This window comes from Eschrichtius robustus, chromosome 2, assembly GCF_028021215.1.
Source record: "Eschrichtius robustus isolate mEscRob2 chromosome 2, mEscRob2.pri, whole genome shotgun sequence".
Taxonomy (NCBI): Eukaryota; Metazoa; Chordata; class Mammalia; order Artiodactyla; family Eschrichtiidae; genus Eschrichtius; species Eschrichtius robustus.
The window spans coordinates 45,486,324-45,511,952 of record NC_090825.1 but is presented as its reverse complement, the minus strand read 5'-3'; the positions used below and the strand labels follow the sequence as shown (position 1 = coordinate 45,511,952).

The 25,629-nt window shown below is 38.9% G+C and overlaps 1 protein-coding gene across 1 annotated transcript in view; it reads right to left on the bottom strand.

The window, feature by feature from the left end:
• The window catches only part of RAB3C (RAB3C, member RAS oncogene family), a 277,486-nt gene that overhangs the window by 143,109 nt on the left and 108,748 nt on the right, over positions 1-25,629 (bottom strand). The window contains exon 2 of the mRNA XM_068532979.1: positions 24,025-24,143. Within this exon, the coding sequence (XP_068389080.1) occupies positions 24,025-24,143 (119 nt within the window). The remainder of the gene's footprint in view (positions 1-24,024; positions 24,144-25,629) is intronic.

Genomic DNA, 25,629 nt, shown 5'->3' with positions numbered 1-25,629 from the left:
GCAGACCCGCAAACAGGATAATGGTCAAAATCTATATATGATGGGACCAGTTTTTATTTTTATAAGCAAAGCACCCTTTCTAAATCTAACCTAGTTTTAAATCTTGGTTTTAAAATGAAGCTATGAGTCATAATGAGCTTCATAAGGTAAAGAGTGAAAGTTTTGCAATCTTTACAAAGACTCTACTGACTGAGGAAATAATTTCCATATATATTAAAGGAACCCAGAGTGAAATCTGATACCCAGCTAATTGCTTTCAAGAGTCAGAGACCTAATTTCTTTTCTTCTTCTTTTTCAAAGCCTTTATAACCTAAAAGTTTCAGTGTTTTCTAATAAATTTCTTGAGTTTTTGTATCTATTACAAAGAATTGCTGAATGCAACTCTTCCCCAACTTATCTGTGAATTGAGTTACTGACTTGCAAAAGAAACTAGTCAAGGCCAAGCACTGATTCAACACATATATCATGCATCTATTTTCCAAGGTCTTAAACAGAGTCATAAAGAATAAGGAGATCTCTTTCCTTGAAGCATTCATAGTAGCAAGAAGTAAGCGGCACCAACTACATAGCTTACTATTTCCTTTTTTTTCTAAGCCTTTCCATTGCTTCTTGTTCATTTGATCAGTTTCTAAACTTCTGGCCCTTGGAAATCAGTCCCTTGTCAGAGTGAAAATTGTATAAATTTGAGTAGGAGGGAAAGCTAACATTGAGCAGCTTGCTCTATCGTACATAAAAATGTTTATAAAGCACAGGTGTTAAAACTGTGTGATGCAAGTTAAAAATAGAAGACTAGAATGATGGAACAAAATAGAGATGCTTGGAATGGAGCTAAGCCTATAAGTTTAATAAATTACAATACCATGGAAAACAAAATAATGGACAAATAAGTAGTGATTAATAAAAATGGATTAATAATGAAGAAATAATTTATTTGTTGTCATATACAACCATAAATCCCAGAAGGACTAAAGAATTTGAGTTAAAAAGCTCTCACGCTTAAAAAATTGTGAATGAGATTGTGGTGACTGAAGCAAAAAGATAAATTATTAATGGTAAAGTTAATAACTGAAAATTTTGTTCAGCAAAAGACTAAAAGTAGGACAAAGGGATAGTTATTCCTGATGAATGTGACCAACTTTGATATGACAAACCAATATAGTTTTATAAAAAGCAATACCCTCTTTTCATTGTACCAATGGTTACAAGGTGTAAACAAGGACTCATATCCTTTGACAGATCTCATATTCATTCTCCAAGACCTAACTCAACGTCACCTTCTCTGTGAAGCCTTCTTCTCCTCCAAGTAGCTCTACTGGCTTCCAGAGACTTATTCATAATGCTGTAACTTTTTAAAAAATTGCATTCCCTTGGAATTTATCCTTTATATGTCTTTTTCTTTAGCTAATTAATCAGTTAACTATCTTTTTATTCCCCAGGCTTAGCAGGATGCATGATCCATATAATGACTGCTAGAGTAATGTTTATTAAGTGAAAAGAAAATTCACACAGAACCAATCACTTTGGAATTCTTTAAGAATCCTATTTCCTCAATACTGGGACTTTTCTAAGCACTAGAAAGGAAAGATGGGGAAGGGAAAACTATAAGAATATATAGTCTAAACAACTGCTTCTGGAGAGAACAGAAAAAGCACCTGAATAGGTGTTAAGTAAAATCCTACTAGCAAATTATGTTTGTTAGTAGTGAGGCTATTTTCTGGAGCAAACATGCCTACAGCTCAAACATGATAGAAGTTTATTCCATGTATACATAATATATACAATAAATGTTCCTGATTCAGGGGGTGGAGGGGAGCTCTCTTTCCAGGAGTGATTTCTAGAAACCCATTCTCCTTCCATCTTCGGGCTCTACTATCTTCACCCCGTGGTCTCCAAGATTCTGCATGGAGCCCATTAAAAGAGGATAACAGGGATGGAGAAAACAAATTCACATCACCAAGGTCTGGTAGTGGCAGACATTACTTTGGCTGACATTCTGTTGATGAGAACTAATCACATGGCTCACGTAGCTGCAAGAGAAGCTGGGAAACACAGCCCCTGGCTGCAACTTCTTCCCAGTAAGTAGTACTATAGACGAGTGTGCATAAATTTGATGGAGCCATCTCTGCCCATAAAGATTTCCTACACCTTCTTTTAAATACTTTGTAAATGAATATCTACATATACACATACGCATATGTATACATATGTTTCTTTATCTATGTAGATTTAATTTCTGAAAGATACACACACACACACACACACACACACACACACACGACTTGAAGGGCTTAAGAAATGAAAGGCTGGTGCTAGAAGCAAGCCAACACAGTTAGAGGTATGATTCTTCCCCAAATCAGAATGTTGAGGAGTTTTACTTAACTCTCTCACTGCAATTACATCCTACTTTAGAGGAATGGTTCTCAGACTTTTTGAAATAATTACCACACACTATGCCACACACTATGAACCAGTCACTATGCTAGACAATTTCAACCTAAAAATGAGGCAAGGTTCTTATCACCTCACAGGAATAATCAGCCTAGGGGAAAGAAAGACATAAGAGCAGGTAATTATAATGCCAAGGCTAAACAATGACAAAATCTGTGCAGATTTTAATGCTTAAACGGGTCAATTATCTTTCTTATTCTTAGTGATTTCCCAGCATTCTGTCTGGATGGCTACATCATTTCGCCCATGAAATTATTTCTAAATATTGTGGAATAGCCTATGTGGCTATTAAAGAATTTCCTAATCTCCACTATATTAACAAGAGTGAGGGCAGGGATAGCAAAGGTAGGAGGAAAGTTTTCTACTTTCTTAACACATGTTTTGTTATTGTTGTTCTATCTGTCATTCGTTCATAAGGCCGTTATCCTTAAGGCCATGTAGTAACACTAAAAGCTCTTTTCTGTTGTTGTTCAAAGATTATTCTAAGTGTATTATTTAAATGCCTGAAAGAATGAAAGGGTTTATTTAATAAGTAGGAGGTTTGGGCATAGGCAATATCAAATATCATTTGGAGTCATTTAAGACCTAGAACTTTTTTTTTTTAAGGTCTTCATTGTAATACTTGCTGTGATCTAAAATAAATATTTCCTGAGTATTTACAAAGTAAATGATTTGGTGCTGAATATCATTAGACTGACAGACTTTTATTTTATGTTGTCCCAAGGTAAAGAATAATTCTATTGATGAACAAAAAGAATATTTAAACGATGAGATTATATATATATATATATATATATATATATATATATATATATATATATACATATATGTATATATGTATATATGCATATGTATATATACAAAATAACATGGAAATAGGGTTGGTTGGGGGTTGTGGAATGAGTACCAATCAACACACATTATGCTGTTTTCTTTGTGAACATTTCTCACCTCAGCCTTTGGAAGCTCAGACATAATAAATATTTTGACTAAATAATAACATGCTTTTGGCTACCAGCTGTGACCTCCAGAAAAATGGGAGAGGCAGATGGCAGAAAGCAGTGAAAGGGAAGTTTAATAGAGAAATGTTAGAACGTGAGTGTTTTAAAAATTTTCTACTATACCCAGGTTGTCTACAAGTCTCTAAAGAATAGCATTACCAGATAAACTAGAGGATGCCCAGTTAGGTATCAATTTCAGATAAATGATAAAATATTTCTTAGTATAAGTATTTCCTAAATATAGCATGGGAATACTTATACTAAAAATTTATGCATTATTTATCTGAAATTCAAATTTAACTAGACAGTTTACACTTTCATTGCTACATCCAGCAACCCTATTAAAAGTTCTAGTAAGGAACCTTCGAGTGTTATCATAATACATGTCTACTGTTGCCTAAAAATCTCATTAAAAACAAATTTGGTCAGAAATAATGTTAGAAGAAATGTAGAGGATTTCATTGTAGGTGGTGGATCAACAAAAGCTGTATCTACTCATAGTATGTCTTGATTTCTGAGGGAAATGAGAGGGCTTGAAGCTTCTGTCAGAATAACTAAGAATGTGAAAGTGAAATACGTGAAATAAGTCCACGGCTTCAGTTTTAGCTTCCATTGTCCTTTTGCTAGCTTTTGTATGTGTGTCCAGATAGACAAATTAAGTATCAAGCTCAAAGAACCAATCAAGCAGTTTTCTGATCTAGAAACGGGAATCAGTGACATAAATATCAATAGTAATTATTAAAATAATAAATTTGCAGAGTGTTACAGTTTTAGAATCTTTTCAGAATCCGTAAACACATTTGATTTGCAAACCAACTTTGTGAAATACTTTTTTTACTTCAGGAAGATCTACACCAGATTCTTGAATTCAGGGAAATTGTTTGCATTCCCTCCACAGCTGCGGAAGAAGCATGAAAAAAATATGGCTTTTCATTCTAGCTGCCAAACATGTACTTTATGGATGAGTTCATTATTATGCAAGATGGTACGGAATCACATTGGTGTGTAGGGGCTGCTAATGAGAAGTCATAAGTCCAAGTCCTTAATGTTAAGCTCAGGCTTCAACGTGCCATTCTCTTGAAATATCACAAGGATGGCAACATGTGTGTGCATATAAGTGCAATGACTCTGACTCTCAGGAAGTTAGCTGCTTCCTGATGCCCAGTTTAAATATTCAGCATATAATCCATCCTCTCTTCCGTTTGTGATGTCTTTGTTTCTCTTAAGTCCCATAGATCTGGGAGCTCTTTACAAGGCTGCCTGAGAATGCCAGAGAATGATGCTGGCTCCTTGTATTGATTCCCTGACAAACTAGTTACAGAGAGGATGGTGACTGCCTAGAATGAGAGGATGTTTTTTGTTGGTTTGCTTTTTGTTTTTTCCTAGCCTCAGCAGTGAACAAAAAGACCCTCCTATTTATATTCATCACAAATCCCTTAGAAGCTGGAGATCAGTTTAGGGATATAAAACTCTTTCTAAAGTGCAAATGTTCCCATCTACCCTAGCAAATCAAATAACAATTTATACACATTCTGTAAATTGTTTTAACCTGAATTGTCCCTGGAAAGCATCAAACCAATCAGCTAATAGGAGTTGTTCGGACAGGGAGAAAACCCTGTGGAAGGGGAGTTATGTAGGCGAAGGTTGGGCCTGGGCATTTGTGTTCTCATTCATTCACTCATCAATTGCATATTAATTGAGCGCTTACTAAGTATAAGATTCTTTGAGAGATGCTTGGGTAACGTAGGGATAAATAAGTCTAATACATACTTGAACATCAAGAACTTCATAGCATAGTGGAGGAAACAAACAGGTAAGTGATGAACATACAAGGCAGGATGAGCTAAGTGCTTATGAGATCTATAAGGGACAGTACAGGGGGAGCCCCTGAGTGAGGAACAACTGATCCTGATCAGGAGGAAGGGAAGGGAGCTAACGCTTAAAGAATTCCTGCCCCGTGGCTGGTGTCAGTTAGGCCTCAGTTAGGACACTACCCGCATTATTAAAAAGGGGGATATTCAAGGTGAGCTTTAGAAGACAAGGAAGATTCCAGAGGTCTGCAGTCAGGACAGAAACCCCTCGTTCTGTTCTATAGAAAAACAGAGGGATCAAGATGCACCGCACATGTGAGTATGGCCCGTGGTCTGGTGTGGTCAGAGTGAAGAAAGGTGCATGCGGTTATGACACCTCATCTACTTCTGAAACAGTAGGCCTGGAAGAATGGGAGCTTTGGAAATCAGAGGGTGGCTGCATAAAAGCCCTGGCCAGGGCTTCCCTGGCGGCGCAGTGGTTGAGAGTCTGCCTGCCAATGCAGGGGACACGGGTTCGAGCCCTGGTCTGGGAGGATCCCACATGCCGCGGAGCAGCTGGGCCCGTGAGCCACAATTGCTGAGCCTGCGCGTCTGGAGCCTGTGCTCCGCAACAAGAGAGGCCGCGATGATGAGAGACCCGCGCACTGTGATGAAGAGTGGCCCCCACTTGCCACAGCTGGAGAAAGCCCTCGCACAGAGACGAAGACCCAACACAGCCATAAATAAATAAATAAATAAATAAATAAATTAAAACTTAAAAAAAACCCCAAACAATTAGGAATTTCTTAAGCAGCAGCAGACTGGGAAAGGCAACTGTCAGTGCTAAAGAAATATGTTAAAAAAAAAAAAAAAAAAAAAAAAACCCTGGCCACATGGAAGGGACAGAGGGGAGGCAAGGGCAGAGAGACTGACCAAAAAGGCAATCTTAGAGACAAAGGTGGATTCTGCAATAGTGGCCTGGTGACTTTCGCAGAGCTTGCCATGCAGAGACCTCTCAATTGCAAAAACCAACCAACCAACCAACCAACCAAGAGACCCCGCCCCCTCAAAAAACACGTGTTAGTCGAATTGAATCTTGTAAGCTATATTCAGCATACTGTGAGCTTCATATCCAGGTTTTTAAAAATATATATGTGTATATATATATATATATATATATATATATATATATATATATATATATATATAAATAAATATAAATATATAAATATATATATAAACACACACACACATATATAAGGGACTTGAGCATCGATGGATTTTGTTCTGGAATCAATTTCCCTTGGATACTGAGGGACAAATGGGTCTTGAAAAGATGTCCAAGTGATTCTAATGAGGAATCTAGATTGAGCCCTACTGTCTGATATAAACCTAAGGGCAAGATAAAGTCCTTTAGTGTCTACAGCATACCAGGCACATTACATTGTCTCCTCTGTTTCTACAATCACCTTCTAAGTTAGGAATTCTTTCTCTCTTTTAAAGATAGTCACGAAGGCTGAGAAAGGTTAGATACTGTCAAGTTTCCAAGGTTATACAGTCTTTGGTTTGTTGGATTTGTCTAACTTTGAGGCAGGGGACTTCAATTAATGGTCTGCAAAGCCTTTACAGCTCCCCTCACCAGCCTCAGAATTCTCAGCTTGGCGCCTCTTGCCCTTTTCAAAATAGATCTTTAACCAAGAATTCTGCTCCCTTCCTTCTACCTTTCTCATTCCCTCCCAGATCCCTATCTCTGTTGGTTTTAAATTGAGGGAATTTTTTTAAAAAGGCAATTTTTCCTCTCAGCTTAAGAAAACTTCTCCTAAAATAAACTGTTCTATTCAGCTATATAAATTAAGTCATTCTTGGTACTTTTATAGGTCATAGGATATAAAATTCTGTGCTCTAGCAATTCAGAAAAGACTCAGCTCCAGAATATAAACTATGAAAGCAAAGATTTACATAAATTACCATATTAATATTCATATTTAAAGTTCACAGCTTATCCAAAACAGAAAGATAAGGAAATAATTTCAATTATAGCAGAGCATCCATTTTTTTTCATGTTGTTTAAATATCTGATATGCATTTAGGAAGTGCTGGGTCAGTGGGACCACAGCTAGATTTTACTATACTTAACTCCTTGAATGCCATAACAAAGCTTTCAAAAATGTCTTGTTCAGGATTAAGCCCACTGGGATTTAGAGAAGGCATGATGTTGAGGGAAGGGGTTTGATCAAAAGTGGGGTTAGGGATGGAACTGGAGGTAAAAATATTTGTTGTTCTACTATTGCTCATAAAAAGAAGAATGTTTTGACACTTCGACATGGGCATTTTGATGAGGGCTCTATCAACATGACCCTGTCATACTGGCCTTATCACCACGTTTCACTTCAGTGGCAATGAAACTGATGTGAACAACAAAATTTGGGGAGCCAACAAGGGCAAGAGTGGGAAGAAATGACAAGGGGAAAGTGAGATGCAAATAAGAATGGTGGGAGGCCCAGGGGAGACCAGCTGGTGTTGCTGAAACTGGCATGCACCACTTTTGTCAGCCTTACAGGGCTCCTTGGTGGGCTTGTTTAGGGCAGCTTTCTACAACATGGTCTTTCACAAGGGTGTTGGAAGACAATATTAGAAGCTCTATTTATATTTAACTCATCCTTTTTTAGCATCTACTTTTCTGTGTTTGTTTTGTAATGTGCATTATAGATTGGCACAATGGTATATGCTTATTATTTATGAATAAATAAATGGATGTTGTGTAATAAAAGAAGTTGGCTGGTTTTTGTCCCCAACTCCTGAGAGGTAACCTTGGTATTTCTCAAGTGACTGGAGTGTCTTTGCTATTCATGGTGGGCCCTTTAGAGCAAATCAGGTAGTTAATGCTAGTGAGATAACTCAGGATGAGAGGGGGGCCATGCCAAAAAGACCAACTGTGTGATTAGATGGTTGGCATTTTGAGTCAGGTGATATCAGGCCATCCTCTGAGGAGGGGAGGTGGGTCGGAAATTGAGTTCAGCTATATGGGCAATGATTCAACCAATCATGCTGATGTAATAAACCCCCAACAAAAAACTCTGGACACATAAGCTTAGGTGAACTTCCCTGGTTGGCAATCTCCTGCACATTGTCACATATCAATGTGCCTGGAGGGTGATGTGTCCCTGAGGACAACAGAAGCTTTGCATGTGGAACCCTCCCAGATCTTGCTCTGTGCATTTCTCTCTTTGGCTGGTTCTGATTTGAATCCTTTTGTTATAATAAAACTATCATTGTAAGTATAGCACTTTCCTGAATTTTGTAAGTCATGCTAGTGAATTATCAAATCTAAAAGTAGTCATGGGAAACCCTGTATTTGCAGCCTGCTGGTCAGAAGTGAGGGTGGTCCTATGGATGCCAAACTGATATGTAGTATCTGAAGTGAGGCCAATCTTGAGGAGGACGGTGCCCTTAACCTTGGCTAACTCTGGGTAGACATATATTGGAATGACTACTCAAAAACTTTTAATGGCTCTAAGTATTTGGTTCAAAAAAAGTTTGAAAACCACCTAGGACACCACTCAGGCCTTGAGACATCTCTTCCCTCACCTGCCATCCAGTAGCTGTTGCTTTCAGTATGCTATGGGAAGGAAAACTATAAAAAAAAATTCGTTTGATATATACAAATTACATTTGGACACAGGATACAATACACTTTAAATGAGAACTTTTTGCAGCAACATGGATGGACCTAGAGATTGTCATACTGAGTGAAGTAAGTCCGACAGAGAAGGACAAATACCGTATGATTATCACTTATATGTGGAATCTAAAAAAATGGTACAAATGAACTTATTTACAAAACAGAAATAGAGTCACAGATGTAGAAAACAAACTTATAGTTGCCAAGGGAGAAAGAAGTGGGGAGGGATAAATTGGTAGATTGGGATTGACATATACACACTACTATATATAAAATAGATAACTAATAAGGACGTACTGTATAGCACAGGAAACTCTACTCAATGCTCTGTATATGGAAAAGGGATCTAAAAAAATAGTGGATATATGTATATGTATAGCTGATTTGCTTTGCTGTATACCTGAAACTAACACAACATTGTAAATCAACTATACTCCAATAAAAATTTAAAAAAAACAATAAAGAAGGAACCACAATGAGAAAAAAAATAAATGAGAACTTTTCTAAAGGTTATTCTGTGACTAAAGAACATGAGATTGAGGGCATGGAGAATGTGGCATGGTTGGGCTGCTTGTAACTCCTTTTACTTGCACCATAATTCTTGCTCTTGCTTTGGAAATTGATGGTATGGGAAGGAAAACGTACATGACAATACTTAATATGGGGCTCTGTCTAAACTTAATGGAATCAGTCATCATACACCATGACCTATCTTCTCTGGTGACAAAACATAATCCTCCCATAACTAATATTGTGCTATTTTTCTAATTTTCTCTTTAGAATAGTTTCCTTTAATGCCTATTAGTTTTTAAGGAGTGGGTGTGTAGGGGGGTTGGTTTACAATTGAAAATTAGGATAATTATCTCAATCAACTGGACTGCAGAGATAAATGACCAAGGCCACCCCAACATTAAATGAATAAATAGGGCTCCAGAACCCTCCAGCTAGACTGGGGAGCCCCACATTAGGCAAATAGCACCATAGATTTAGAAATAGTTGATTAAACTGGGGTTGGATCAATTTAGACTGAGAAGATTTGGCCTTTATTCATTTCACAGTGCAGTGGCTGAGTGCATATTATTTGCTGACTGGACAATTAGAAAATGAGGACCGGGACTTCCTTGGTGGTTCAGTGGTTAAGAGTCCATGCTTCCAATGCAGGGGACCCGGGTTCAATCCCTGGTCAGGGAAATAGATCCTGCATGCTGGAACTGAGAGCCTGAATGCCGCAACTAAAGATCCCGTGTGCTGCAACTGAAAAAAAAAAAAAAAAAAAGATCCCACATGCCACAACTAAGACCCAGTACAACCAAATAAATAAATACATACATATATATTTTAAAAAAAGAAAAGAAAATGAGGACCAACAGTATGTGTCATAAAGTACTAAACATTCTAAATATGCACTGAGGTTGGAAAGCAGACTTGATGGAGATTACATTCATGACGGAAAATACTAGTAAGGTTCAAGTAAGGCATGAGCGTAACCATTCATTTTTAAAGCCTAAAACTCTGTTTTCTAAATAGGATCATCAACAATCCCACACATTTTCTTTTTCATTAACAATATTACCCAGAAACCAAGCTGAACATCTAGAACTAGGAAATGAGCTCTTACCACAATCTCCTCTCTGAGGAGTTATGTGACAGGTATAATTAGTGTCCTTCAAGACAAATCCACTCCCCAAAGACAGGCAACTAATTTCAAAGAAAAGAAGGTACAATAAAATAGATAGAAACCAAGAAAATCCTGTGAGAAAATAACAGTATTTGCAATAAACATTTTGACACACAGCTGCACATAAGGAGCTGCCAAGAAGTCTATTTTCAGAGTATAAGTGAAGCAGAACAAATAGCAATCATATTTATATAATATCTTTCATCCAAGAGACCAAGTCTTTTATTTAATCTTTATATTCCCTATATAGCCTGTCTTAGGTAAGGCTGCAGGAACAAGAATTTAGCTTGTAGCCTTGACTTTAGTGTCAATGTTTATGGAATTATAATTACCACCTCCAAGTACAGATGAGGTTAGGCGACAAAACACAAAGTCAGATGGGACAGGCATCTCTATTCCCCTAGTTCCTTCTCTGTACATAATCAGCACATTAACTGCTAATATGTGCTTCATGCTTCAGTCTTCAAGCCTTTTGCTATTTCCTGGATCACCAAAGAAAAAAGAAAAGATTCTCTGTGACCAGAATATAAGCCCAGGTTTGCCCTCTTTGGTCTGGGCAGATATTGAGTAAACTTAAGTACTTAATTAAAACATCTTTAATTCCAGGCTTTACACTTTTTTAACGTGTCTGCATTCTTCATGGAGCTAATTCTGGGCCAGAACTAAGTCCAGCAAATGAAAGAATAAGTGGAAAAAACAAAGAAATAAAAAAAATTCAGAGACAGAAAGTTGGTTAATGGAACTTTGAGGCCATAAGAGATGAGTAAATATTTCTCATTGGGTTAGATGACATTTCTGGCCATTTTTAGGTGCCCCCAAATATGTGTTGTACATTTATTGTTCTAAGGCATTCCTCACATATACTCTCCCCTCCAAAAATAAAGATAAAAGGAGACCGTTTTAGGGCTGGAATCAGGGTTAGTTCTTACAGGAACTAACCAGGTAACTTCAAGTCACTTTGCCCAGTATGGAAGATGAGACACATTTTGATTTCTCTTCATCAATTCTACCTACATATCAGCTCCATCTTGCTGAGAAGTTGGAAGGTCTTACTATACAGACAAAAGTTTGGTGAGATAGGCAGTGCCTCCCTACACACTTGAACTGAGAGCACTGATTTATTTTCTTCAAAATATTCTGATACTATTGCAGCCCTTGGTCATCAACCTTTTGTAGGACAAGTAATTGATATGTGCCTGGGACTGTGAAGACTATGAAGAAACAAAATGAGTAAGGTCTAGTCCTATATACCTCTCTTTCTGTCATTCATACATTCATTCATTCAACAAATATTTATTGAACATCTAGTATGTGCCAGGGACTATTCTAGACACACAGATATAATACTGCATAAAAGGGACAGAGATTTGCTATTCTATGAAGCATGCTTGCTGGGGAGACAGATGTAGTAAATAAGTCAATTAGAAAATATGTTAGAGAGTGGTAAATGCTATGGAACCAACATAAAGCCAAGAAAGGGGATACGGAGTGCTAAAGAGGGTTGCAATATAAAATAGGGTGGGAGGGGTACACCTTGATGATAAGGTGATGTTACAGTGAAGAATGGAAGGCAGTGAGGGGAGAGCCATAAAGATATGTGGGGAAGAGACTTCCAGGCAGTGGGAATAGCAGGAGCAAATGCCCTGAGGTAGAAGCATGTCTGGTATGTTCTAGGAATGGCAAAGAGGCTGATGTAGCCCAACCAAGAGGGAGAGCAGGAGAAGGTGAGGTCAGAGAGGCAATGGGTAAATTGTGCAGGGTTTGTAGGCTCTTGTAAGGGCTTTGGCTTTAATGCAGGGGAGGTGGGATGCTGTGAATATTTGTAGCAGAGGAGTGACATGATCTGATTTACAGTCTGAAAAGCTCATTCCATCTGCTGTGCTGGGAAGATTCTGGAGGCTGGGGCAGTGCTAGAAGCAGGGAGACCAATTAGGCTATTGTAATAATCCAGATAAGAGTTGATGGTAGCATAACCAGGGTGGTAGCAGTATGTTATGGCTTGAATTGTATCCCCTCCCCAAAATGTTAAAGTTCGAATCCTTAGTACCTATGAATGTGATGGTACTCGAAAATAAGGTTTTGCAGATGATCAGATTAAGATGAGGTTGTTGGGTGGGCCCTGATCCCATAGGATGGTGTCCTTATAAGAAGGAGAAATTTGGGCACAGAAAGAGACACATATAAAGGGGGGATGATATGAAAACACAGGGAGAATGCTGTCTACAAGCTAAGGAATGCCCGAGGCTGCCAGAGGGAGAGAAGCATTGAAGAGGTTCTCTCTCACAACCCTCAGAAGGAGCCAACCCCACCGACACTTTGATCTGGGATTTCTAGCCCCATAACTGAGACATTTCTGTTTTTTAAGCACTCAGTCTGTGGTACTTTGCTACAGCAGCCCTAGCAAGCTAATACACAGTGGAAACAGGGAGGGGCGGGTGGTGGTGGTGGAGTGGTGGTATTTTGAATATATGATTGGTTCTTATTATTCACGGATTCTATATTTTTGATTTGCTAGTTTATTTGTAACCTCAAAATAAGTACTCATAGCACTTTCACAGACATTTATAGACATGAGCAAAGTGACTAGAAATCTGAGTGGCCCAAACACATACTCCTAGTTGAGGTGAACAAGGGCATGTTCTGCCTTCTTGTTTCAGCTCACACCCTGTAAATAAGTACCCTTTCACAATACATTTAGAGTCATACTCTTCACATTTTGCTTTTTTTATTGATGATTTTGCTGTTCAATATGACCTCCAAGCATAATGCTGAAGTGCTGTCTCATGTTTCCGAGTGCAAGAAGGCTGTGGTATGCCTTACAGAGGAAAAAGATGTGTTGGATAAGCTTCATGTCGGCATGAGTTGCATTGCTGTAGGTCATGAGTTCAATGTCAGGAATCAACAATATATATTAAACACAGTGTCTTGAAGCAGAAACACACCTAACATAAGGAAATGTATTGATCGGCTGGCAAAAATGTGAACAGAAGCTCGCAGGAACCTAACCCCTTACCTCCCCAATGGGGCAGATTCTGTACTCACTAATTCAACACTCTTGACAACTTTATAGAGCATAACTACCTCGAAGGACAGAAGAGATGGATTTTGAAATTAGAGCCAAGATAATAACAGTATTTTTTTTTTTAAGGACTGGATGTGGGCTCTGAGAAAATGAGAAGTTAAGATTAACTGCAATGTTTTTGGCCTGATAAACTGGAAAGATGGAGACAGAAAAGACAATGGAGGGAACAGGGTATATTTTGGTTTTGTTTTTTGGGAAGGAGCTGTGGATTAGGAGCCGTCTGTCTATCTTATAAATATAAACTTGAGCTTAAGTTGGATGATGTGAAAATTTCAGAGGAAGAAAACTGTTTTATGGCTGGGTCCAAGCAGCAGTAATAAATGTAGTCATTAAGATCCAGGGAGAGGAGAGACTCCTCAATGCCCAGTGTGGGGTGGCGATAAAACTTGGGGGTCAGACGTCTGTGCTCTACTCCCACCATTGCCCCCTCCAAGCTGTCACAGAACAGACCTTGTAGTTGAGAGGACCTTGAACAAGATTAGGAAGGTCTGAACAAAGGCTTAGCAATTGCTCATCATATCTCAGCTGTTATTACCAGGCTAAAATTCTTTCATATTGAATATGAGGTCACCTTATTTTAAGACCATTATACATTTTTGGAGAAAAAGAAAGAGACAGAAAATTGCAGAGGAAGAGAATATTTGAAGGTGAAATTTCATTCCAGTTCCAGCACATCTGCAATGGTACCCTGAATGTCATGGAAATGAATTATTTAAAACTGGTGGGATGATAGTGTCGGACTTTTATCCTCAGTCTGGTGGTTTTTAAAAAATATCAACCTGCTTACCCGATTTCCTGCCTTAAAAAAAGAAACTTATGTTTATAGTTTCTCATTGTGTCATCAAAAGCAGAATGTAAATAAATAAGGTGGGGGAAGTAAACCAAAGACAATCTCCTACAGGAAATACAGCAGCTTGTGGCCATGCCATACTTAGAACAGAAATGCATTTAAAGTCAGGAATGGGAAAGAATTTAAATCAAGTTAAAATGCACTGCAGTGTGTATAGACATTTGAGTTTTAGTGCTAGACATTCAGGAAGAGCCTGTACAGCAGATCCGAATTCCATATACCTGGGATCACGTTCCCACTGAGACCCAGGAAACTCTCTCGGCCACAACTCCTCTGAGCAACATTTCAAAGGCAGTGAATTTCCAGTGGTGAACTTCTGTTTCTAGAACTATCTAAATCTATTTGGGCCTTGTCTCGCTAATAAATCATTCATTTATTTCTTAAATCAAAGCCCATTGGAGGATTCAAACCACAGAATACTCTGTTTTCAAAAAAGAGGTAACCTCTATTTTCTCAAAATTATGGAGCCACTAAATTGCTGCTCTTGACTTTGAACTCCACACAGTTGTCTCCTTAACAAACCGCAGGTTGGAGCAAATGGGTATCTGGCCAATTAGTCTAGTTACTGACCATGATGACACACAGTTTCGCCACCTGGACAAAGCTGAAGAACACTGTAAACCTTGTTGCAGCATCCAAAGTGATTGTTTACAGCCACCTTACTTCCCTGTGTCTTTTTAAAAAATATGCCAACCAATTCAGATAACCTTACTAGATGTGCACTTTCCATGCAGGTTTCACTCACTTTCAATAAATAATTCTTGAGCAGCCACTCAGTGCCAGGCCCTGGGGTAGGCAAGGAGATATAAAGGTGAAAAAGAAAAGGCATAGCCCTTGTCTTCAAGGAACTTGGAATGCAGCAGGAAACCATAAAACGAAATAGGCATTTACTTTATAAGATAAACCAGCGGTGGTGTTTCAAGAGCCTACTGTAGGAGCAAGCAAACACATCTGGCGTTGAAAAAAACCTATCAGGAAATGATGGTCAAGCTGAGATCTAAAGGATGAGAGGAAATTAGCTTGATCTGTGTGAGGGTTGGAGGGATGTGGTTTCTTGTAGAAGGCAGGGCATGTGCAAAGGCCTCTTCCAAAGAGGAAGAGAAACCCAGAAGTATACGGAACCCAGAAGTATTCAAGGAACTGAAAGAAGTTCAAAAACTGGAAAGACTTTGGGGAGGGGGAAGGGTAAGCTGGGACGAAGTGAGAGAGTGGCATGGACATATATACACTACCAAATGTAAAATCGATAGCTAGTGGGAAGCAGCCGCATAGCATAGGGAGATCAGCTCGGTGCTTTGTGACCACCTAGAGGGGTGGGATAGGGAGGGTGGGAGGGAGACGCAGGAGGGAGGGGATATGGAGATATATGTATACGTATAGCTGATTCACTTTGTTATATAGCAGAAACTAACACACCATTGTTAAGCAATTGTACTCAAATAAAGATGTCAAAAAAAAAAATTGGAAAGACTTTAACAAGCATAAGAATACAGGGTCAGCATCTGGTTTCGAAAGTATTGGATGCAATATAAGCAAGCATCTGAGGCCCTCTTCAGAGAACATAAGCTCAAACTGCCTTCTATCTAAGGTATAACGTAGAAAAATGGAATTTAGGGAGGATAGTCTAGGTAGCATGGAATCCATGCATTCCCTTGAGTGGTTACCATTTGATTCTTGCATCGTCTGAGACCACAAGAAGTCTATGTGCTTGGGTTATATTTTCCGAGCCTCCCACAGGGGCCTTCACTGAACATACTCTAATGTTTGTCTTCTATGCTTTAAAGGCACTATAAAAAAGGAGTCTCATGTGGTCTTTTTAGTACTAGTTGTGAAAGCCATTGTTGACATAAACCCAATGTGTCCCCAAATTAAAGATATTTCCAGCAGAATTTAATTAAAAAAAAACAACTTTCTTTGCCCTCAGGGATTGGTATAGTCATTTTTACCCCTTCCTATATTGAGAGCTGTATATTACATCAGGTTTAATTATTTTTTTCAGCCATGGTTTTCACCTCGGTTTCAAAGAGTCTCAGAACCAAATTTTGCTTTAAACACAAGAGCCATTTTGCCCTTTACACTTCCATAAGCTTTTAAATTCTCTATCAGACACCCTCAAACTTATGTGCCCCCTCAGATTCTTCTGGACTCACCTGTCTGAAAGGCCAGCCACTCATTCCATGCCATTCCTGCAAGGGCTCTTCTCAACTATCACCTCTGTTATCAGCATGACACGGGCATGACCCAAAGCAGCTCACTTCAGGCTAATGCCACACAGCTCTGCCTTCCACAGTGAAGCTTCCCTGCTGCCACTGAGATGACTCATCCACGGATGTGTAACACGGAAATGTGGAGGAGTTAAAGCCTGAACCTCTGACCAGTAGAAGACAAAGGCTCATGGGGAAATTCTTCTCCCTTCTGCCTGACCGTCTCTCGGAAGAAGTTCCTGTGAGACCTGTGGTCAGTTGCGCTTGATACCAAGTGGTGACTGCTTTGCCAGACGTTCCCTAGTGTTGGTTCCCCCTTCTCTGTGCCACTCACCCCTTTCTTCTCTCTTGCTTCCCTGCGACTGTACTTCCCAACAAAGTATTAGCATTTAAGCTTTTCCCACCCTATTTCTAGGGAACTAGGGCTAAAACAATATTCCCTCCTGATTTTGGGGGCCACTCTGCTCCTATTTTATTAAGCATATTCTATGTATCTTTTGTGTTTACCTCTTCACATTCTTTTTGAAAATGTGTAGACTCAAGATAAACTTATAAATAAGATCACAGTGAGCTTCATTTTGTATTAACTTTACAGAACTTGGGAACTTGGCTAAAGAGAGTATTTTTATTTAATTTAATTCCTCAAATAAAATTCCACTGGAAAATTCAAAGTACAGTCTAACGTGTTTTCAAACAAGGGACAGCCTCTATTTCCTCAAAATGATTTGTTACTTTGCTGCTATTCTCTCTAAATCTCTATACCTGCTTCCTTAACTGACTAGAATTTGTGTGTAATTAAATTTTAAGAAATTTTTCACTTAATCTAAATCTTCCTACAGTTAGATAGTTTAAGGATTAAGGATTTTACTGAGATCATAGCCAACAAGCATTTTCTTTTCTTTCTATATAATGAAAGTACATTTTGTTAAGAAGAGTATTTGAAACTTTAGCTGCAAATAAATTTCAATTAATTTTTCTTTTTGCTATGTATGTTTTTCTGTATTTTTTCTAGCCTTAAGGTCAGTACTTGGATACCAGTAATTTAAAGAATTTGTTCCTTTGTACTTGTTTTTCTTAGGAATACCTTATTTCTTGTTGTAGAAAGCCATGGTGGAATATCAGCAAGCTCCTCCTTCCCCACTGCGGCTGAACAATACTGTATATGTAAGCAAGTTCGTACAGCTGAACTGGATTTTTTTCCCCAAACAGGTTTTTTTTCTTACTATACAATTCTGTTTCTATTCCTTAAACATTTCCCAAGGTTTTTGATGGATCGATTTCATCAATTAACAGTAATTTTTAAAATACCCATTTTGTGCTAGTTACTATATTAAGTAGGAAATACAAAATTTTTCTCTACAAATAGTTTATATTCTATTAGGAACTTAAGACAACTATATACCTAACAACAATAAAAAGTTGAATATAATATCGCCATAGCAGCAATACACATATGATATTAAATCTTTGCTGGGAGGAAGAATAGAACCATTAATTCCTATGTTGGTCTGAAGTAATTTCTATATTTTTTTGTTGGGATACCAAGGAAGTATGTGACACTCTATAGTTCCTTGGATCATCCATTCAAAATACATATTGGATTAATGTGGTATATATATACACAATGGAATATTATTCAGCCTTAAAAAGGAAGGAAATTCTGACATGTGCTACTTCATGGAATGAAACTTAAGAACATTATGCTAAATGTAATCAAAACCACAATGAGGTATCACCTCACACTGGTCAGAACGGCCATCATCAAAAAATCTACAAACAATAAATGCTGGAGAGGGTGTGGAGAAAAGGGAACCCTCTTGCACTGTTGGTGGGAATATAAATTGATACAGCCACTATGGAGAACAGTATGAAGGTTCCTTAAAAAACTAAAAATATAATTACCATATGACCCAGCAATCTCACTACTGGGCATATTCCCTGAGAAAACCATAATTCAAAAAGAGTCATGTACCACAATGTTCATTGCAGCACTATGTACAATAGCCAGGACATGGAAGCAACCTAAGTGTCCATCGACAGATGAATGGATAAAGAAGATGTGGCACATATATACAATGGAATATTACTCAGCCATAAAAAGGAATGAAATTGAGTTATCTGTAGTGAGGTGGATGGACCTAGAGTCTGTCATACAGAGTGAAGTAAGTCAGAAAGAGAAAAACAAATACCATGTGCTAACGCACATATATGGAATCTATAAAAACGGTACAGATGAACCTGGTTGCAGGACAGGAATAAAGACGTAGACATAGAGTATGGACTTGAGGACACGGGGAGGGGGAAGGGTAACCTGGGACCAAGGGAGAGAGTGGCATGGACATATACACACTAGCAAATGTAAAATGGATGCCTAGTGGGAAGCTGCTGCACAGCACAGGGAGATCAGCTCGGTGCTTTGTGACGACCTGGAGGGGTGGGATAGGGAGGGTGGGACGGAGGCTCAAGAGGGAGGGGATATGGGGATATATGTATACTTATAGCTGATTCACTTTGTTGTGCAACAAAAACTAACACAACATTGTTAAGCAATTATACTCCAATAAAGATATAAAAAAAGAAGAACATTATGCTAAATGAAATAAGCCAGTCACACACAAAAAAGCAAATACTGTATGATTCCACTTATATGAGGTACTTAGAGTAGTATGAATAGAGCAGTCATATTCATGGACATAGAAAGTAGAATAATGGTCCAGGGGTTGGGGATAAAGGAGAATGGGAAGTTATTTAATGGGCACAGAGTTTCAGTTTTGCAAGATGAAGAGTTGTGGAGATGGACTGTAGTGATGGTTGCACAACAATAAGAATGTATTTAATACCACTGAACTGTGCACTTAAAAATGATTAAGATTGTAAATTTTAAGTTTTGTATATTTTACCACAATAAAAATTTAGAAAAAAAATTTTAATAAAATTGTACTGTATTCAGTACTAGGGAAAAGAGATGAATGAACTCACACTGCAATACAGAAGACAGAATGTAATCAGATAAAAACAGAGTCTGCTAGGTTTTTTATGTGGTCTGCAGAAAGTGCTAGTGTGGCATGGAAGCAGAGATATGGGAGTGAATAGCATTATCCACTGGGAATGGAAATTGTGGTGGGTGGGAAACGAGATAGTGGTATCTTCAAAAGCTTCGTAGAAGAGTTGTTATTTGAGATGGCCTTGAAAGGAGAATAAGAATTTAGATAGATAGCAGAGAAGGTATTCCAAGCAGAGGAACAGAGTTATTGAAAGAATGGAACATTACTAAATTGAGAAAAGTTCTGTCTGGTTGAAACCTAGGACCAGTGGAGGAGAGTGGTAGGAGATGATGTTAATGGAATATCTATGAGGAGGTAACACTGTCCACCACGTTAGAGGGTGTGGACTTCATTCTAAATCAATGGTCTTAACCAGAAATGGGCATCAGGATCACTTTTAGAGCTGACACACATACATATACCAATATTTATCACTGCAGACTTGGTTTTGTTTGTATAGAGTGGAGCCTGGGCTTCTTCATGCTGTCAAGGCTCCACAGTGATTCAGAGAGGCTCCTAGAATCTCCACTATAAGTAATAAGACATTATTAAAGGTTTTATTATTAAGATGAGAGACGTTACTTAGCTCTGATGGCAATATGATAGATGACCTGGAGAGGGTGGGACTTGCCAGTAAGCATATAAGGTAGAAAATTCCTAAAGTGCTGAGAGCTAAGGTTCTTAAAGAGCTCATGACAGTCTGAATTTAGACAGCGGCAGTAGGGACAAAGGCATTCAGAAAGTTAAAACTACTGGACTTGGTGGTCAGTGAGATGTCATGGGTAAAGAGAGAGAAATCAAAATTAGAGCTCAGATTTCCACATCAGACAACTGGGTGCAGGTGGATCCACTAACTGAGATAGTAAATATTGGCATAGGTACTAACTACAACATCTGGCAGATTGACTGTCAAAGAGTAGGTGCTCAATAACCGTTGAATGAATGAAAAATCCCTAGTAAACCAAGGATTATACAACTGTGGATGAAAACATGACTAAGGGTTGGTTTATGGATAAGCTTTGTTGGGTTTTGACAAATCTAGATATCCAGGGGAGGTGAAGTAGAAGGTTGTGAAAAAGAAATGCAAAACAGAGGGTACCATCAAAACACAAACCCCACAAAGGTTGGAAAGTTTAGGCTTGGTTCCAAAAACAGTGAATGGTTCAGTTTGGCTTTAGAATAGTGAGAGATGAGACTGTAAAAATATAGGGACTCCATGATGTCATGTGTCTGAAAGTCAGTCTGAGGAAGTTTTAATTAATTAAGGAGGCGATGGTAAGTCATGGCTTTTGGGCAGGAGTCTTCCATGATCTTTAGGATCATGTTCTTTTGGGAGACTCTTATAGCAGCAGCGGGATAGGATGGATTGGGATGGGAAGAAATCTAAGGGGGAAAAGATCAGTTAGAAGGCTATTATAAAGGAAGAAGCAAAAGATAAGAAGAAGCAGCTGAGCCATGATGGTCACGTGATTTCTCAGGCAGGAGCAGATTCAAAGGATAGTCAGGAAAAAATTAATATGCAAGATCAGGCCCCAGAATAGGATGGATGGAAGTTAGAGTTGGATACGAGGTGGAACCTGAGTGGCAAAGCATTGTGGCCTCAATGAACAGCAAAAATTGAAGTCAGGAAGGTGAGCAGTTTCAGGCGAAGACAATTGATTCTGAGATGCCAAAAGGATGTCCAGGTGGATAAATATTTCGGATACCAGGAAATGCAACATTGCACTTGGGAGCCATCTGGTACAAGTGATAAATGATGTGCACAAGTGGATAAGATGGCCAAGGAAACAGAATAAGCCCAAGAAAAAAGCCATGAGAGGATGCTGACCCTTTGCTGGGTGAGGAAGGGAGTGAAAGCTAGGAAGTAGAAAGAGGAGCGGGCTGAGAGACGCAAGAATAATCTGGGAAATGTGCCTCTAAGACAACAGGAAACAGAATTTCAAAGGAAAGAGTGGGTAAATAGAGTCAAATAGTTAGAGAATTGGGGGATGTGGGGGAGAAGTGAGATAGGGCAGATGGTCTGTTGACAGGTAAGGGAGCCTGGGTGGGGTTGCAGAGGGAAGGACATGAGGAAGCTGCACTTTTCCATAGTGTTTCTGATGCGAGAGTCAGAGGTACTGCTAGGATGGCTCTTGGCACTGTTATCACTTGGTTTCAAAGAACTCAACAGATCCATCTCTTCTCAGTCGTCATATAACTTTCATTGGAACAATGGGCCAGAACTATGGGTGCAAACAGATTTAGGAACCCTGATGTCTGAAATCTAATTCATGAACACTCCTGGGTCTTATCATTTCCTGAGAGGAAATAGTCAAAGTTAAAATGACCATTTTGTATGACAATATGTGTGCCAGAACTATGTGTGGCAATTAACTGGATAGCACCACGGTATTCATTGAACCAACCTTTTTGTTACTAATTTGAAATGCTACTTTTATCATAAACCAAATCCCATACGGCTTTGTGTCTATATCTGGACTCTATTTCATTCCATTCTCTACCAAACCGCCTGGTATTTGATTGGAAGTGCCTTGAGTTTATGAATTTGTTTGTGAAGAACTGGCATTTTTTACAATATTCAGTCTACTAAAAAGAGGGGTACTTAAGCCTTCTTCTATGCCCCTCAGTTGAAGATAATTATTTTTTCATGGAGGTCCTAAGCTTGTCTTTTTCAGTTTACAGCTATATATTTCCCTTTTGAGTTGCTATTGTTAGTGGTATTATTACTATTTTTTTTGTATTGTAAGTGTGTGTGTGTGTGTGTGTGTGTGTGTAAATAAGAAAGATGTAGGTGCATTTTCAGATAAGCAATAAAAATTTTAAGGAAACAATCTAAGGCAAATTGAAATTTTTAATAGCATCTGACCTTCACTGAGCTGATACACATATAAAAAAATCATTTTGGATAATACTATCATGTAAAACAGGAAAAAAAAATGTTTATTTTACCTGTGTATTGCTAATTTTTCCTTCAATAAGACAAGCCAGGACTGTATTTGGAGTTAAAATGTGGTGTCTGTTTAGTCCTGGTCCTACCAGTGAGCTCGCTTTCCTCCTAATACCACACAAAGCCCAACTAGACTCTGGCTCTTTCCACAGGAAAGTAGCCCTGTTCCGCCCTGCTGCTTTAATTCATGACCATGACCATGACCATCAGCTTTTCAGCGTCTCCTCCTGAGGTGCTGGTGGAATAGGCTGAAGGAGCTGCAGCCACAGCAGTCAACCCCCCATAGCAAATCACACAGACAGAGGTGTTTTCACATGGTTTGATGTAGCTGAGAGTCAAGAAAGGTTTCAGTTTTTTCTTTTTCTTCATCCCAGTCCTTTGGAACTTTTCAATTTGAAGAAAAACTGAAAACTGTCTAACAAATCCAGATAAGGGGTCAGCAAACTTTTACTGTAAACAGCCAGACAGAAGATGTTTTAGGCTTGTGGGCTATATGGTCTCTGTTGCAGCTACTTAACTCTGCTGTTGTACCATGAAAGTAGTCATAGACAATAAGTAAATGAACCTGGCTGTGTTCTAATAAAACTTTATTTATACACAAGTGGTGAGCCAGTTGGGGCTCATAGTCCTGATTTGGCCTATGGTTCATGGTTTCCAGATTCCTATTTTAGACCAGTATACTTCCAGACCATTCATTATTTGTACTTCAAAAAATCAAAAGCAGGGCTTCCCTGGTGGTGCAGTGGTTGAGAATCTGCCTGCCAATGCAGGGGACACGGGTTCGAGCCCTGGTCTGGGAAGATCCCACATGCCGCGGAGCAACTAAGCCCGTGAGCCACAACTACTGAGCCTGCACGTCTGGAGCCTGTGCTCCGCAACGGGAGAGGCCGTGACAGTGAGAGGCCCGCGCACCACTATGAAGAGTGGCCCCCGCTCGCCGCAACTGGAGAGAGCCCTTGCACAGAAACGAAGACCCAACGCAGCCAAAAATAAATAAATAAATTTAAAAAATAAATAAAAAATCAAAAGCAATGTACTTGCCCCCATGGAACTAAAGATCACAGGATGCAAAGCATTAGAGTGAACAAAATAGAGCAAAATCATCAAAATGATTTCTTATCAATCCTTAAATGAGTCTGGGCATAGCTAGCCCTTGTTTGCTTTCTGAAACACAAGTGGGATCACAGTATATAAAAATACACATATTACATTGTGGTGTGATCACTGCTTTGAGGAGGGAGAGAGAGGTTAATGAAAAAAAGTCGTTATTAGTAATGCGAACATTTGCTCTCACTTACCAATCCTGTACTGCATTGAAGGATTCTTCATTTGTGATGTCATACATTAAAATAAAGCCCATGGCTCCACGATAATAGGCTGTGGTGATTGTTCTGTATCTTTCCTGGCCTGCTGTGTCCTACAAAATAAAAATAATAATCTGTCAAAAAATGAGGCAATACACCTTCTGGGTAGTGATTAATTATTCCCAAAATAGTCATAATAGAGAGTCTAAATTGTATTTACAATGTATAGCTATATATGTTTTTCAGTCTTGTTTTTCCTAATGATTTTCATATGGCCGCTCTGCAGTATTATGAGCAGATCTTTTTTTGGGGGGTGGTAAAGAACTAGCTCAAAGTACCTTCTACATATGTTCATTCCCATTAAGGAGCATTTAACTACAGAAAAGAAAATAAGAAGAAAGATCATACATATCAAAATCTGTGGCTTTTGTAGAGTTTAAAACCAGAAGAGTACATTAGCTCCATCATTATGTATTTACTGTCTATCTGCTAAGAACAAGCCTCTGTGGGGGAAAAAAAAAAAGGACCTTTTATGAATAGGTCCCTGCATTTAAAAGCATGCAGTGTAGTTTCCATTTATTCAATGGTAAAATGACAATTAAAATACCTACTGTGTGTGGGTGTTTGAGTCGGACAGATCTGGAGTTCCCACTCTCCCATTAGAGAGCTGGGGGGGACATGCACAAGCTGCTGAGCCTCTATTAACTTAAACCCCCTAAAGTCTAGCAGGCTTGTTAAGGTGACATGAAATAATGCATGGAAAGTGCTTCACAGAGCCTGACACACAAAAAGTGGCCAATAAATGGTAAGAACTGGCTGTTATTCCTGAAATTTGGGAAGGCAAGGCTAACACAGGATGGTAGATGGCAGCTTACAAATGCAGGGGCTCAGGGCCTGCAAAAGACTCTCATGCAGCAGTGAAATCTGAGAATCAGAGGCAGCTACATCACTGAAATGACCTATATAGGTCACAGATACTGCACAGTGTAGTTGAAGAAATTCTTCCTCAATTCAACTAACTCTTGCTCCTTTGTCTTCTCAGGATCTGGGGTATAAATTATAACCCAGTGCTCCTTGGCTTCCCTCTTCACCACTTTCCCAGGGGACTGGGCTCTGATTTCTCTGCCCTAGTATTCTAGGTGCTTAGCATTTTGGACAGAAATGTCACCTTCTTTCTGACTTCGGTCTGGGTCCTCTTTCTTCCCTTCTCCCAGAGATGCCTCCTTTGTATACAAAGTGCATCCCAGTTCCCCCTAAGGCAATATTAATAGGTCTTGAAGGGAAAGCTAATGTGTTGGATGATTCAAGAAGAAGTTCCTTTTTTTTTTTTAACATCTTTATTGGAGTATAATTGCTTTACAATGGTGTGTCAGCTTCTGCTCTACAGCAAAGTGAATCAGTTATACATATACATATGTTCCCATATTTCTTCCCTCTTGCATCTCCCTCCCTCCCACCCTCCCTATCCCACCCCTCTAGGTGGTCACAAAGCACCGAGCTGATCTCCCTGTGCTATGCGGCTGCTTCCCACTAGCTATCTATTTTACGTTTGGTAATGTGTATATGTCCATGCCACTCTCTCACTTTGTCACAGCTTAC